Here is a 15054-nt window from a genome sequence, read left to right on the forward strand (position 1 = left end):
CATTGTTTTTGCATTTAGCATCACATCTCCCCATTTTCTCATAATAATCTTACTTTTTTTTCTCTGTAATGACATTTTAAGTTTGTATAAATTAGTCTCCATGTTGTACACACAATGCATCTTGTTTGTCTACATTATTTTCTGGACCTTCCTCCTGTCCTTCCCTCACTTGCTTTTTCCTGTGTCATTCTGATCTTTATTAAAGCTTCCCAACTTTTTGGTCGCCTAGTGATACTCCATTGTATAATCTGGAGCCCTGTGAACCCCTGCCGTTTGATGTGGCGCGATTCCGAGGCCTGACGGCTTCTGTGCTGCTGGACCTGACATATCTGACAGGCATTCATGAAGATGTGGGGAAACAGAGTGCGAAGAGACATGAAAAGAAACACCGACATGAGTCTGAGGAGAAGGGGGACAGCGAGCAGAGACCCGAGAGTGAATCGGCTCTAGATGTCCGAGCAGGCGTAGCATCTGACGATGCCAAAGGTCAGGGAGCCACCAGCTCTAAATCAGAAAGCGAAATAGCTTCATTTTCGTTAGATCCAACACTGTCGGGTGTGGAGTCTCAGCATCCGATCACAGAAGGAAAAAGAAAAAATCACGAACATGTGTCCAAAAATCATGACATAGCCCAGTCAGAAATCCGAGCAGTCCAGCTGTCCTATCTCTACCTTGGTGCTATGAAATCACTTAGTGCTCTTCTTGGCTGCAGTAAATATGCAGAACTATTGCTGATACCAAAAGTTCTGGCTGAAAATGGCCACAACTCAGACTGTGCGAGCTCTCCAGTTGTGCACGAAGACGTGGAGATGCGTGCAGCCCTGCAGTTCCTGATGCGACACATGGTGAAGCGAGCAGTCATGCGGTCCCCTATAAAGAGAGCATTGGGACTGGCTGATCTGGAACGGGCCCAAGCCATGATTTATAAATTAGTTGTCCATGGCCTTCTAGAAGACCAGTTTGGGGGTAAAATTAAGCAAGGTATGTCCTCAGATGTTTTTCTTTTTTGTTTTTGTGCTGTAGAAATTATTTATACTCAATACTGTTAGAACTGTGACTTACACAAATATTTTTATAGAAGTGTTTGACCAAAGCAGTTTTCACATTATTTTTTCCTTTGCAGGACAGTTTTTTGTTACTTACATATTACTTATCATCTACCTATAATTTTCTATACAAACATTAAATCTTGTATTACTGAATTTTATAAAAGTGAATTTTAAGTCATGCCACATGTCTCAGCTGCTTTTCTCATTGCTAAGACCAGATACGCCCGGAGTTAAAGGGGGAAAGGTTTATTTGGCTCACATTTGTAGAGTTTTCTGTTCATAGTTGGCTGGCTCCAAGGCTGGGTGGCACATGGCGGAGGAGAGACAGTTCATGGCAGGCAGAAAGTAGCAAAAGCAATCCAGCAGGAAGGTACAAGCACAGCTCTTTCTGCCCCTTGTGTTTTACCTCGGATACCTGCTCTGAGGAAGCACTCACACCCATAACCCTGGGAGCAATCCCAGCATCGTGCTGTTCAGCCCCGCAGCACTAGTCGTGGGTTCAGCGACCTCTGAGAAGCCCCACGTACAACCATATGAGGCCAGCGGTGGTGGAGAGACGTGTACATATAAGCTATAATGCCGCAAAAGGCGCGCAAAGTTTTGGGGTTTTTTTGATCTGAGTCCAAATCTAGCCTAATAACTTCTAACAGATGTTTTAAAGGGCATTCTAGAGGCTACTACTATCATGGACCACACATTATATCTAAAAACACTTTTATCTTCACCTTTGGCAATAGTATAAACTGTGAAATAAAAAATGACATTCATTTAGGAAATGTTTATTGAATGCCTACTCTGTGCGAGTTGCTTTCTAGATTGTAGAGTAGGAACTGTGAATGAAGCAAATGTCCTTGCCGTTGGGAAGCTAATGTGGTAGCTCATCATTCCTCTCCTCCTCTTCCTCTGACTCTCATTTCCTTTGCCCTTATTCCTCTTTATTCCCAACTTATACTGTCCTCAGAGGCGAAGATAAAAGATATGACGATGAAGTCAGTTCTTTCAGACAGGGTATATGGGATAGTTTATGGAAGCAGTATCCTCTTCTTTGCCTCTACTCCTGTCTTCCCTGTCTTGGGTTGGATAGTAATAGGGAGAGAGAGGTACATGGTGCATATAAGTGGGAGCATTAATATGAGATTTTGAAGGAATGTGGCCATTTAATAAACCTAATAGAATTAGCTGTCTTTATAGTAGCTCCTGTTTTGTGCTTATTTGTAGGCTTCCTTACCAGACAGACAGACAGATGTATGTATGTTTGTATGTATGCTCCTTTTAAAAGCAAGGAGTTTCATCTCAAGCTTTTATTTGTCTTACACTTACATGCCTTTATGTTTTCCCACTTATAGACCAAAGATAGGCATCAAAATCACAGTGCTTAGGAGGCACATATTTAATGATTAGATATCTTTAGAAAACCTTTTGCATTATCTTAGAACCAAAAGTGAGACCTTTTTAAATGTTTTTTAAAAGAAGTCTCTTCTCTAAAAACAGAAATAACTAGTTTCAAAGGCTTGTTCTATATATTACTGCATGTAGAATCTGGACTAGTGGGTATGGTATTGAATGCACAAATGTATGTAAGAACTTTTTTGGTGTAAATCTTTTAGAAAATATAATCAGAAACTTTAAAAAAAAGTTCTCTATTCTCACTGTTCCTTTTCAAAACAACCAAGTCCATGCTCTTTTCTTATCCTCTGTCTTGGGTTATAGAGGTTGATCAACAAGCTGAAGAAAGTGATCAGGCCCAACAGGCTCAGACTCCAGTTACCACCAGCCCATCAGCCTCAAGCACAACCTCCTTCATGAGCAGCTCCCTGGAGGACACCACAACTGCCACCACTCCAGTCACTGACACAGAAACTGTGCCTGCGTCCGAGTCCCCAGGAGTGATGCCCCTTAGTCTTCTCAGGTAGACAATGACCTTTACTGCTGCCCACAGTTCTGAGGCATGCTTGTTCTCTTATCGTGTACTGGAGTGGCTCCCAGTGCTTAGAACTGCAAGAAATCTGAGACTGTGTAGTAAAACCCACTGAATGAAGCTGGAAATGTCTCTTGGGAAGTCTGCAAACTTGCCACAACCTCACAGCCAATTGTTGGTGGCCCCAGAGCGTCAGCCAGGCCACAGATGAGCAAGTGCTCCATAGCTTGCTCCTTATTGTGCTCTTTGGACTTTTTTTTTTCCTTTGGATTATTTTATTGTTTGCTTTTGGTGAAAGTTTTGAATTTTTTTCAGACAATACTTGAATTTTAGATAGGAGAGTCTCAAGAATAAGCTCACCTCTATGATGGTATTTTCTTTTTAAGCATAGTTATTTATCCTTTTATTCTGACTTTAAAATCAAACAAGTACTTCTCAAATGAAAAGATATGTTTTATGATGCTTCTTCAGCTACCTTGCTTAATAGGTTTGTAAATTACAACTGTTTACTTGAATTTCCTTTGATTTCAGTTTGCTACATACATACAAATGAAAACTTACATGAGGCATCTGGGTGAATGTAGTATGTTCTCTTAACTGCAGCATATGCAAAATAAGGAAAGCAGAGTAGTTAGCCTCTCTTTTTCTTATTTACTTTCTCCCTTTTATTAGTTTACATGTCCTTATTATTTCCATTGTATAGTAGTGGTGACAAACCTATGGCATATGTGCCACAGCAGGCTGTTCATTACCGTTGAAAGCTCTGAAAGATTTGCCATCACTGTTACGAACCAGTGATCTTAGCAAATGGAAGAGGAGAATGGTTTTAGTTGTGAGTCTCAGTTTTGGTGTGCAAGAGCCACCAACAAGGCCTTTTATAGCTCTGGCACTATTACCCCAGCATATTGGATTCATTAGATCTGGGGGTGCCCATAGCATGCATTGTAATTAGGTTTTCATGGTGATTCTCATGCAGTATCTTCTCCTCACACCCTGAGATTGCTACTGTAGTTTCATATAGGGAAGCACTAATTTTTATAGCAACCATGGCTACATTGCCTCCTTAATGCTGCCATTTGAGTAACAGTTCTAAGAAGTGCTGTTCAAGAAAGGGGAATAGAAAGTGTCTTAACATTTTATATGTTTTTACTTTATCAGGTAGTCACAAAATTCTGGAGATCCATAGGAAATCTGTGATTCCTTGTCCCCATTTAGATTAGGCATGGGATTCAGTGGTGGCATCAGTGACGTTCCCTTGTTCCCACAGCCATTCCTGAGGCCTTTGAAAGCTTCCTTCTTCCTTCTCCTCGGCCCTCCCCTCCTTCCATTACAGTGCAAGGGCTAGACCCCAGGGCCTGATGGAGAGCTCTGCAAGAGCTGTACCGCTAGTCCTTACCCTTTTCTCTCAGCTTTATTTCTCTTCAGTTGGTTCAGTCTCAATTAGAGCTGCAGTTGTCTCCACCTGGCTGAACATCTTTTGCCAGGAAAAAATCAGGAGACTGCTATTTCTTGTAGCCACATCATTGTATCGGTTATTTGATGGATAAGCAGGGCTTTTACGATTTTTGAGAAAGCTCCTAGTTCTTTTGGTAAAGAGCTGTCTTGAGTGGATTTTCTTGGAGTTTATTCTCTGGCTAGTGTCCGCCTCAGCTTGCCAAGGGGGTTTCCTGTCCTATAGAGCTGGCATATGAGTCACATCCTGGCTTTTTGGTTGTGTTGGGTGACAAGACAGTTATCTTTTCTTTCCATAACTTGCCTATTATGTGTAGCTTTGAATTTATGTGAATAATTCTATAGCTAGCTAGTGGACCTCTATTTAAAGTAATGCCAAGTTATCTGTCTTCAGAAGTTTTCTTTAGTTTCTGTTTACTGTATGTACCGGAATACCTGTGCCATTTTGATATGAACCTAGAAGGAAAGCTACATAAAGTCAAGAATTCTTCACCTATTTTAGTTGCTGTATTGCCCCCTACTATTTTGCTGAGGAATGATAAGGAGCAAAAGGTTTTATTTAATAGTAAAAGTACCTTATGAGATAATGATTTTTGAAACTGACTTGTATTTCTTATCATCCTTCATTACATTACACCTACCCTGTGAAATCTTCCAGGTTGCATATTTTTCCATGTCAAGCTTGTGAGGTATGCATTACTCCTTAATTGGGCTTCATGCTAACCACTGTTTCTTTCTTAAAGGCAAATGTTCTCTAGCTACCCGACCACCACTGTGCTTCCCACCCGACGGGCACAGACTCCTCCAATATCATCCTTACCAACCTCTCCTTCTGATGAAGTTGGAAGAAGGCAAAGCCTAACTTCTCCTGATTCCCAGTCAGCAAGACCAGCTAACCGCACAGGTATGTGTGCCTTGGTGCATTATGATACCAAATCTCTCAGCATCCACATCCCCAGTCTGTGAATTTTCTCAAGGGAGCGTTGCATTGTGTGCTCACTGGCAGTAAAGCAGTGATTTTAATGAAGGAGAGCTGTACCCATCAAGCTGAGCATCTTTTCCAGTTGCAGACTCATGTCGAAATACCACTGTCTTGTTTTTTTTTTGTTCATCTTTTTTGTTATTTTAAAAAATTTTTATATTGGTTTTATTGAGAAAGAAATAGCATTAAAGTAGTTTCAAAACAGTAGGATAGTTACAGTAATTAATACAATGCATATTGTTGCCTTCGTAGTAGTTATTCATAGTGCAAGATGCAGATATGATATCTTTTCTAAATACTATTAGTACAAATCTTTCTTCTCATTGAACTGAGAGAAAGTAGCTGTATATCTGTCCTATTTTGTATATACAGATATATATATATATATATATATATATTTCAGTACAAAATGATCCTTCATTTGTATCCCCTTTTTTGTTTACTTTTGTCAGAGATGGGTATTCTATTGCTATTCAAATATTGTAGGTACATGAATTCAGCAAAATAATCCAATATAATCCAGTAGTCCACAATAGTAGTGGGTTATCAGTAGGACTGGCAATTTCAGAAGCTGTTGACTTGAGCCTTTTACAGCTCAGTATATTAATATGGCTTTACTTTTTTTTTTTTTTTTTCTGGAACTGGGGATTGAAATGGCTTTACTTTTTATACCTCATTTTTATACTTTTCTGCTGGATGGTTAAGACCAAGATAAAGCAAGACCTATATAACAAGAAATGTAACTTTTGTATCTGACAAGGTCAGTCAAATCCCCTGAGTATTTATCCTGAAAACCTGTACAACAGTTTGTAGATCTTTTGTCGGTGTCAGCCATATGGATGAGTCACGGCCATTGCTTGACCAATGTGCTCTCTGTGAAAGCCTGAGAGAATGTTTTCTCTCCACGTGACTCCTTAGGCACACTCTACATCGTCAATCACTTTCCTCTATGGCCCCAGAATCTCCTTGATCAGAAAATCTGGGATACCACTAAGTTACAGGATGTTGTAGTACAGGTTCTCTTATGTCCTGAGTCCTCACTGACCTTGAAGGGCTAGGGCCAAAATGTTGGCTGTCCTTGTAATCCTTCTTTTTCTTTAATTTTTTGGTCTGCAAACTTAGGTTGTTAACCTTCCAGAAGAGAAGCTTAATGATATTATTACTCTATAACGTAGGCAGTTGAGCTTAACACTGTCTGAATATCAGACACCTTAAACATAACATGGAGCAGGTATTTTCCATCAGTTGTTGATATGCTAAATTTTAAATCCCTTCAGCAATATCACTGTCTTGAAGAGAGACCACATACTGTGCATCAGCCATATCAGGGCTTCTTCTTTCCTAAAACAGGCAGTTAACTATGCCACAGTTATCTTCCGAGCACTGCTACAGCTGCAGTTCACATGTTTTTGAAATGCCACAGTTTCATTTTCGTTTAAAGATAATTTACCTTTAATATCTTGTTTGGCTTCTGGGTTATTTAGAGCTATTACTTTTCAGTTGTTAAGGGTGTGAGCTGTAGTTATCTTTTTGTTATTGATTCTATTTTTATTGCCACCAAAAAATGTATCTTCTTTTTTTTCTCCTTTTGCTATCCTGGTGATCAAACCCAGAGCCTCATGCATGCCAGGCAAACACTGTCACTAAACTACCCCTCTGACCCAAAGAAGGGATCTTGTACAGTTTGAATTCTTTTTAACTTACTGAGACTTGTTTTATAGCCTGCAGTGTGGTCTTTCAGTTAAAAATGTAGATTTAGGAAAAATGTGTATTGTTTTGTTATTGAGTGAGGTGTTCAATGTATTGTTTATTAGGTTGGTTATTCATTTTTGTGCATTTATTATATCATTATTGAAATTATGAGTATTGTCTATTTCCTCTTTTGTCAGTTCTTATTTAATGCATTTGAAAGGTATCTTTAGGTTTATAAATAGTCAAAATTTATCTTTTTCATAAATTGACTTTATTATTACAAAATAACTGTTTTGTAATATTCTTTATGCTTATATTCTTTGCCTGAAAAATTTTTCTCTGCTATTAATATATCTACCCTTGACTTTTAAAATCAGTGTTAGAAAGAGAATATTTCTATCATCATTTTACTGTACTTCATTTGTGTCTTTACTTTAATAGTGGATATTTTACAGACAGCTGTAATCAGCTTTTTGAATTTAGTCTGATGTTTTCTGCTTTAAAATTGAGTTGTTTAGACCATTTGTATTTATTGTTACTATTAATTTTAATCTACCATCTTTCTATTTTGTCTTGTTAATTTTTTTCTTTTTCTTTCTCCCTTTTTCCCTTTTACGTATTTTTTTATTTCACTTTATGTCCTTTATTGGCTTGTTAATAGCTATAGTTTATATTTTCTTTTTAGAGATTAGTTTCAGGTTTATAGTGTACATCCTTAAGCAGCACGGTCCCAAGTGCATTTTACCACTTAACACACAGTAAAAAGAATCTTAAATCTGAATGCTTTTATTTCCAAATCAATGTTCATAAGAGGTATGCTTATAATATATGATAAATTTCAAAAAAATTATTACAGTAAAAGATACATTGCCATTGTCTCCTTCAGAATATTTCCTCTGGCTTTGAACATTCTTGCCACTTTCTGAAGCAGTCCTGGAAGTCCTCTTTCCTGAGTGTCTTTATTTGCACTGCTGTGGCTGTCCTGAACTGGTGCAGAATGTTTACTTCTCATGGTCATTTTTACTTTAGGGAAGAGCCCGAAGTTACTTGCTGGATAAACTGGGTGAGAACACACTGCTCTACTGCTCTGTGCTCACCAGCCTGCCTGTCCGTTGTGTGGCACGTGGCACAGCTTTTAATCACATCTTGTAAGGTGCTCAGTGGCAAGAACAGTGGGATGAGTGTGTTCATAGTGAGGGGGTGTATTGAGGGTTAATGGCAATGTGTCTTTTACTGTGATTTTCTAAACAAATTAAAACACTGACAGTATGTTTTTTGTTTTTTCCTATATTTCTGACAGGGTCTACAGGGTCTCACTACGTAGATTAGACTTGTAGTGATCCTCCTGTTTTCAGCCTCCCAAGCGCTGGGAGTACAGGCGCGTGCCACCATACCCAGTCTCAGTCACCATCTTAGCACGCCCTGGGGGTGGGGCTGGCAAGGCATGCTGGGAATTGAACTTTGGTTCTAAGCAGGTGCTTCAGTCTGCTGAGCTATCAGGCCGGCCCTAGGACAATATGTTTTAATCATACCTCATACTTTTGTTGTTCTGCACTTAAATTCTATGTTTGCTGTAAGCCCTGTAACAAACTGTTATTTCTTCAGGAGAAATGTTATTGCTCCATCTTTGGATTCATCAATCTTTTGTTCTGGATTTTCTTTTTTCAAATCTCTCATGTCTTTTAAACATATTTATTTTCTCTTCTGCCTTACATAATATATGGAGGAACAGTTGGTTCTCATGACTAGTTCGTAGTAGTTGTGCTGTAGAAAGGCAGTGCTGACCCTGAATCATATTTTAGGGAAATACAGAGTTAGGATGCTTTCAGTTTCTAGTCACATTTTCATCAACCAGTTAAGTTATAACCTTTTTTATATATTAAATACAGTATCTTCCTGTTAAAGACTCTGTTTAATATATATTGTTGATCCATTAACATTGAATTCATGGCCAGCACTACTATAACTCAAGCATGAATGAAGATTGTCTAATGTATTATTTGCTCCAAGAAAGCACATTATAGCTTTCTTACGCTTAGAAACGCTCAATAGCACTTTGCCACTATGCACAGGGACCGCTTGTAAGTAGTGAAATCACCAATAGAAAGTACAAAAGTGCAGAAATTTCACGCTGAATAGACTATAAATGGCACTTTTTTATAATGTGGGAGCTAAAATAAGGAGGTTGTTTAATATCAGCTGGAAACTGTTATGTTATGGGATGGTTTTTTTTTTTTTTTTTGGAACCAGGGATCGAACTCAGGCCCTTGCACTTGCCAGGCAAGCACTTATTCCACTGAGCTATCTCCCAGACCCCCTGTTATAGGATTCAGATTTTTTTATTTTTTAGTTATCCCATGCCTATCTACAAATGAGCACAATGAGAAGCATGTGAATATCAACTCTAGGGTTATAAATATATTTTGATAAATTTGCAAATGAGTGAGCAGGCTTCATATGTTAAGGATCAACTGTGAAAGACCTGTTTTAATTTCTTTCTCTACTTATCCTTTGTCTGTTTCTGCATCAGTTTCTATTGACTTACTTTCCTATTGTTTGAGTTGTATCTTTTCTGTTTCTTTACATGTTTGGTAATTTTTTTATTGGATAACAGACATTGTGAATTTTAGTGTATGGGGTCCAGGATGTTCAGTATTTCTCTAAATGTACTTTAGCTTTGTTGTGAGACACGTTTAAGTGCTGGGAGTTTGATCTTTTCAAAGCTTGCTTTTAAGCTTTGTTAAATGGGACTGGGACAGCTTATGGCCTGGACTGATTTTTCTTTACTATTTGGCCAATACCGTGTTGCTGGTTTACCTAATACCCTGTGCTTTACAAGAGCTTTTTATTCACTTGGGGTAATGGCAGACAGTTCCCATCCCTCTGGGAGCTCCATGGCTTGTTCTGCCTGCTCCGTTTTTGTGGTTCTCTTCTTCCCCTAGACAATTTCTGTATTAGCTGATGATGGAGGGGCCAAAGGGACTTCTCCAATTTTTGGAGCTCTTTTTCCGTGTAACTCTCTGATTCCCATGTAGCTCCCTTTTTTGGTGTTCTACCCTGGGACTTCTTTGACCTCTCTGAACTTTCAACTCTGTTTTGTCAATTCATAGAACCCATTGAGTTTAGTTTGAGTTCTCCCTACTGCACTGCAGCTTGGAGATTCACTCTGGGCATTAAGCTGAGACAGGTGTGCTGTCCACCTCATCTGTTTCCCTACACTCAGAGGATGCGGGCCTAAACTTCCTGTTATCCCATATCTAAAGTTTATTGTTCAATAAATTTTTGTTTAAGGCAGCAGACTAAATCTAGTCTTTTCTTTTTTTGTGTCTTTGGTACGAGGTCTCACTGCACAGCTTGGACTTGTAGTGATCCTCCTGTTTTCAGCTTCCCCAGCACTGGGATTACAGGCGTGCTCTACCATGCCCAGTCTTGGTGGCCAGCTCAGTGTGCCTGGGGGTGGGACCAGCACGGCATGTGGTGCCAGGGATTGAACCCCACTCCCCGCACTTGCCTAAGCAGGCGCTTAGTCCACTGAGCTATCTCACCACCCCTAGTCTATTTTTCTGTCATGACCAGAAGCATAAGTCCATTCATCTATCATATTAGGACTATTACCACTATAATGATAGTGGTATTTTTAAAGCAAATATGAGAGCCCTCCCTTCCTCCTTCCTTCCTTGTCTTTCACTTTCCTCCTTCACTGGGAGGTAGGCCCCAGCTAGATAAGCATTTATGCCAGAAGAGTTAGTAAAGGGGACGGACCCCTTGTGTGTAGAAGAAGCCTGGCTTAGAGTATCGGAATCTGAGTGGGCTCAGAAGAATATCCATAGGACAGAGCCAAGCTGGGTGAGGAGGGTTTCCACTAGCACTGACCAGTGAGAAAGCCTGGCCACAGTGCTGTTGCATTTCGGAAAAGCGTATGTGCAGCCTAAAGATTGTTCTGTACTAAAAGGAACCCACATTGCTCAGGAGAAATGGCTGATTTCAAAGCCAAGCATGAGATGAGCTGGAGTAACCTGAGCCCAAAACTAACAAAAGTGCTCAGAGAATGATGGGCAGATGCTTAAATGGTTTAGAAATTAGATTGAGGGGGCTTAACTGGCCAACTCTGGGAGGCTTGAGATATCAAAATAAGTAGTCATGATAGTAGCAGATACTAACCCATGATCACAGAATGTAAGTCTATACTTCTTTTCTCCTGTGAAGAAAGAAACCTTGTCTTAGAGTACAGTGTCAATGGATGAATCTAAAAGGGATGATTGAATTAGAAAATCATCTTTGTTAGCTATCATAATAATTTAGTAATTAAGTATAAGTGAGTGCTCATGAGTAAAGCTTCCATGTGCTCTTGTAGTACCTCCGGAGACACAACTATCTCTTAGTAAGCCAGGCTTCAGAGGCTGAGGCAGGAGGATCGTAGCGAGTTGGACACCAGCCTTGGCATAATGAATTTAAGGCCAGCTTGAGCTACATAGTGAGACCTTGTAAACCAAACCAAATGAAGCAAAAGCAAAGAGTAACCTTCTTATGGAGACAGTTGCACTTATCACCTAATTCCAGTGAGCAAAGTTAGCACCACCATGACTGAGACATTGTGTATCATCCAAAAGAATGCAGCATCGCGTTTGTGGTTCTCCTTCCAAAGAGGGTGCCCTGAGTGTAATCCCGAGGCAGCATCAGACAGACCAAGTGAGGGATACTACACAGAAACCGGCCCATAATCGCCTGATTGTCAGTGATTGAAGGAAGCTGAAGAATCTTGATGACTGCAATGAAAAGGTGATCCTGGATTGGGTCCTCTGCTGTGACAGACATGATTGGGACACGTGGTGAAACTAGAACAGGATCTGGATGAGTTGATGCCACAGGGGATTTCTTACACTGATAGCTATGTTAGTTATGCAGGGAAGGCCCTTATTTGTAGGAATTATGCAGGCATGTGTTCAGGAGGGAGTGAGCGTCAGATCTGCTACTTGCCCTGTAGTGTTCAGGAGAATGAGAATTCTTTATGGTCAGGCGTGGTGGTGCATGCGGATAATCCCAGCATTTGGGAGCTTGAGACAGGAGGATGGCCTCAAGTTGAAGGCCAGCCTGCTTACATAGTGAGACCTTGTCTATTAAAACAAAAAAAAAAAATAAAAAAAAAAAACCAGTTCTTTGTATTATTGTGAACTTCTGTAAGTTTGGAATTTTTAAAGTGGAAAATTATTCAAATCAAACATTTTAAAGAATTTTTCGTCAGGTTTATTTTGTGTTACTGGCAGGTTTTTCTTTGTGAAAACCCTGATGCTATAAAACTGGAGACTTCTAAAGCTTCCTGTGAAAACACATTATTACCTATTGTCATTGTGACATTTAGACACTTTCTTGTCTTTCTTTTGCCTCAGCCCTGTCAGACCCAAGCAGCAGACTTTCAACTTCTCCTCCTCCTCCAGCGATAGCAGTCCCCTTGCTGGAAATGGGCTTTTCTCTCCGGCAGATTGCCAAAGCCATGGAAGCCACAGGTAGGATAAGTTTTCATATGTCCGTGTGGCTAGCTTGAGAAGACTCATCTCAGGAAAGGCATTGTCTTTTTAAAGAGATCATAAATCTTGGCAAGATTTTAAACACCAGAAGAGCTACCAGGGCCTCAGAGCACACTCTTTTAAATTGATAGCACAAGAGATTACTTTATCCACATTCAGTGTCTCTGTTTTCTCCGGTACAGGTGCTCGAGGAGAAGCCGATGCCCAGAATATCACAGTCCTTGCCATGTGGATGATAGAGCACCCTGGGCATGAGGAGGAGGAAGACCCCCAGCCGGGCAGCGCAGCGGACTCCAGGCATGGCACGGCCGTTCTGGGCAGTGGTGGAAAGTCGAACGATCCCTGTTACTTGCAGTCTCCCGGCGACATACCGTCAGCTGATGCTGCAGAGGCGGAGGAAGGCTTCACCGAAAGGTGAGTTTCTGGTTTGTTCTGTGTTGAAGCCCGCAAAGCCCCATTTATTTACCTTCATAAATGCTTCTGGTGGTGTATAAAATCAGTGATAAAGATGAGAAAAAAATGAGCATTTTAGTTATAAACTTACATTTCTCTGAAGGGTAAAAATTTTAGTTTTTGATTTGAATAAATGTTTCTTGGAAAGAAGGAAAGTCCTAAATTTTATTTAAAATTTATTCAAAAAAGGAAACTGAAACAAATTTATTTTGAAGTAAAATAAATATAAAACAAATTTATCTCATAAGTGATATAGAATGTTCATGTTAATAGTAGAAATTTAATTAATACATTTGTTAGGAATTGACTTTTTGTGTATATTTTAAGTAAAACAAATATAAAACAAACTTATAAGTGATATAGAATGTTCATACTAATAGTAGAAATTGATTTAATTAATACATTTGCTAGGAATTGACTTTCTGTGTACATTTTTATTGTTTCTACAGTTTTTTAACATCTAGTATGTCTTGTTTTAGGTTGTAAAAATAATTCCTATTCTAAAATTATATATAAGAATATAGCCTGGGGGCCAGAGAGATAGCTCAGAGGCATAAGCACCTACCTGGCAAAGCACAAGGACCCAAGTTCGATCCCTGGCCCCACATGCTGTGTTCTTGGGCCCGGGTGCCTGGGTGCCCGCCATGCAGCTCCAGAACCAGATGTGGTAGCACATACCTGTAATCCCAGCATCGGGAGGTTGAACCAGGAGGATATCCGCAAGTTCAAGACCAGCCTGGGAGCTACAAAAGTGAGCTCAAGGCCAGCCTGAACTGCATAGTGAGACACTGTCTCAAAAAAAAAAAAAAACAACCCATACCTGTCTATCCATCCATCTATCTATAGATATCTTAAATTCTCCTTAAAACATCTCTTCTCCTTCAGCACTTCCTATGATGTTTGATTTTCTTCATTTTTCTTTTTCCCATGGAGTCCTAATGGTTACCAAAGACTGTGTCTCATGTAACATACAGTCTTTTTTTCCAAGCTCAGTGAATATTTTCACCATTTTAAAATGTCTGTTTTTCCTAGGCAAGGCATTCCAATAACTTTAATATCTGTTAAAATCATTTAGGATTTGATGTCTATCTGCCTGTCTGTCTGCCATATAGATGCCTCACCAGTGCTGGGAATCAAAGCCCAAGGCCTCACACATGGTAGACAGGTATTCTACTACTGAGCCGCATCCTGAGTCTTGATGCTATTTAAATTTGAATATAAACTGAATATAAATTATTTGTTACAATCCAGAATCAGATGAGATTATTGCATAGTGCACAGCATGTCACATATGCAGAACTTTAGAGCTTTACAGGGGCACAAGATAGGTTTCAAAGTTTTATAATAATATGTAGCTCACTGATAGAGTAGGTGGTTTAAGAAAGAAAAAGCTTTATCAAAAATGTATCTCATGCTTAGTGATACAGTGATATTTAGAGAAAGTAGTACCACAAGCAAACTTGTACTTTTGCTTTCTTTTTAATCATAGCTTTTAAAAATTTGTGATGCTTTCCAACTTGTAGCCCTGATAATCTGGATCATGCAGAGCATGCAGCTTCTGGAAGTGGGCCCCCAGCCAGAGGCCGCTCAGCAGTGACAAGGCGACACAAGTTTGACTTAGCCGCTCGCACGCTGCTTGCAAGAGCAGGTAGGACATGTTTGTGTCCTCGTCTGTGAAGTGCAGATAAAAATCTTTACTTTAAAGTCAATCTAAAAGCAACATTAAAGATACAAACTATTGATATTAAGTACTCGGTGTCTCTAATAGAAGAACCTGTTTGCGTATAATTTTCCTGCTTGTATGCATAATTTTTCTTAATTGAAGTTGCAACATGTATTCATAGATTTATTTGTAAGTTTTCTGTGGCTGCAGAAGATTGTGTTGGCCACTTGTACATTTTTAAATGTTCTCTTTGGTCTGGAGAGATGGCTCAGTGGTCTAAAGCACCTACTTAGAACAAGCTTAGCAAAGCATCAGGGACC

General features: G+C 39.6%; 1 protein-coding gene across 9 annotated transcripts in view; it reads left to right on the top strand.

Annotated features, from left to right (window-relative positions):
• The window catches only part of Herc1 (HECT and RLD domain containing E3 ubiquitin protein ligase family member 1), a 205579-nt gene that overhangs the window by 137632 nt on the left and 52893 nt on the right, over positions 1 to 15054 (top strand). For 8 of the 9 annotated variants that reach the window (XM_004628831.3, XM_023712424.1, XM_023712425.1 and 5 more), the window contains exons 38-43: positions 206 to 981; positions 2760 to 2958; positions 5163 to 5323; positions 12481 to 12597; positions 12801 to 13032; positions 14595 to 14719. In XM_004628831.3, coding sequence (XP_004628888.1) covers positions 206 to 981; positions 2760 to 2958; positions 5163 to 5323; positions 12481 to 12597; positions 12801 to 13032; positions 14595 to 14719 — 1610 coding nt within the window. The remainder of the gene's footprint in view (positions 1 to 205; positions 982 to 2759; positions 2959 to 5162; positions 5324 to 12480; positions 12598 to 12800; positions 13033 to 14594; positions 14720 to 15054) is intronic. The other variant, XM_023712429.1, reaches the window with a different exon arrangement.

Source organism: Octodon degus, unplaced genomic scaffold, assembly GCF_000260255.1.
Source record: "Octodon degus isolate 3935 unplaced genomic scaffold, OctDeg1.0 scaffold00026, whole genome shotgun sequence".
In the NCBI taxonomy this organism is placed as follows: Eukaryota; Metazoa; Chordata; class Mammalia; order Rodentia; family Octodontidae; genus Octodon; species Octodon degus.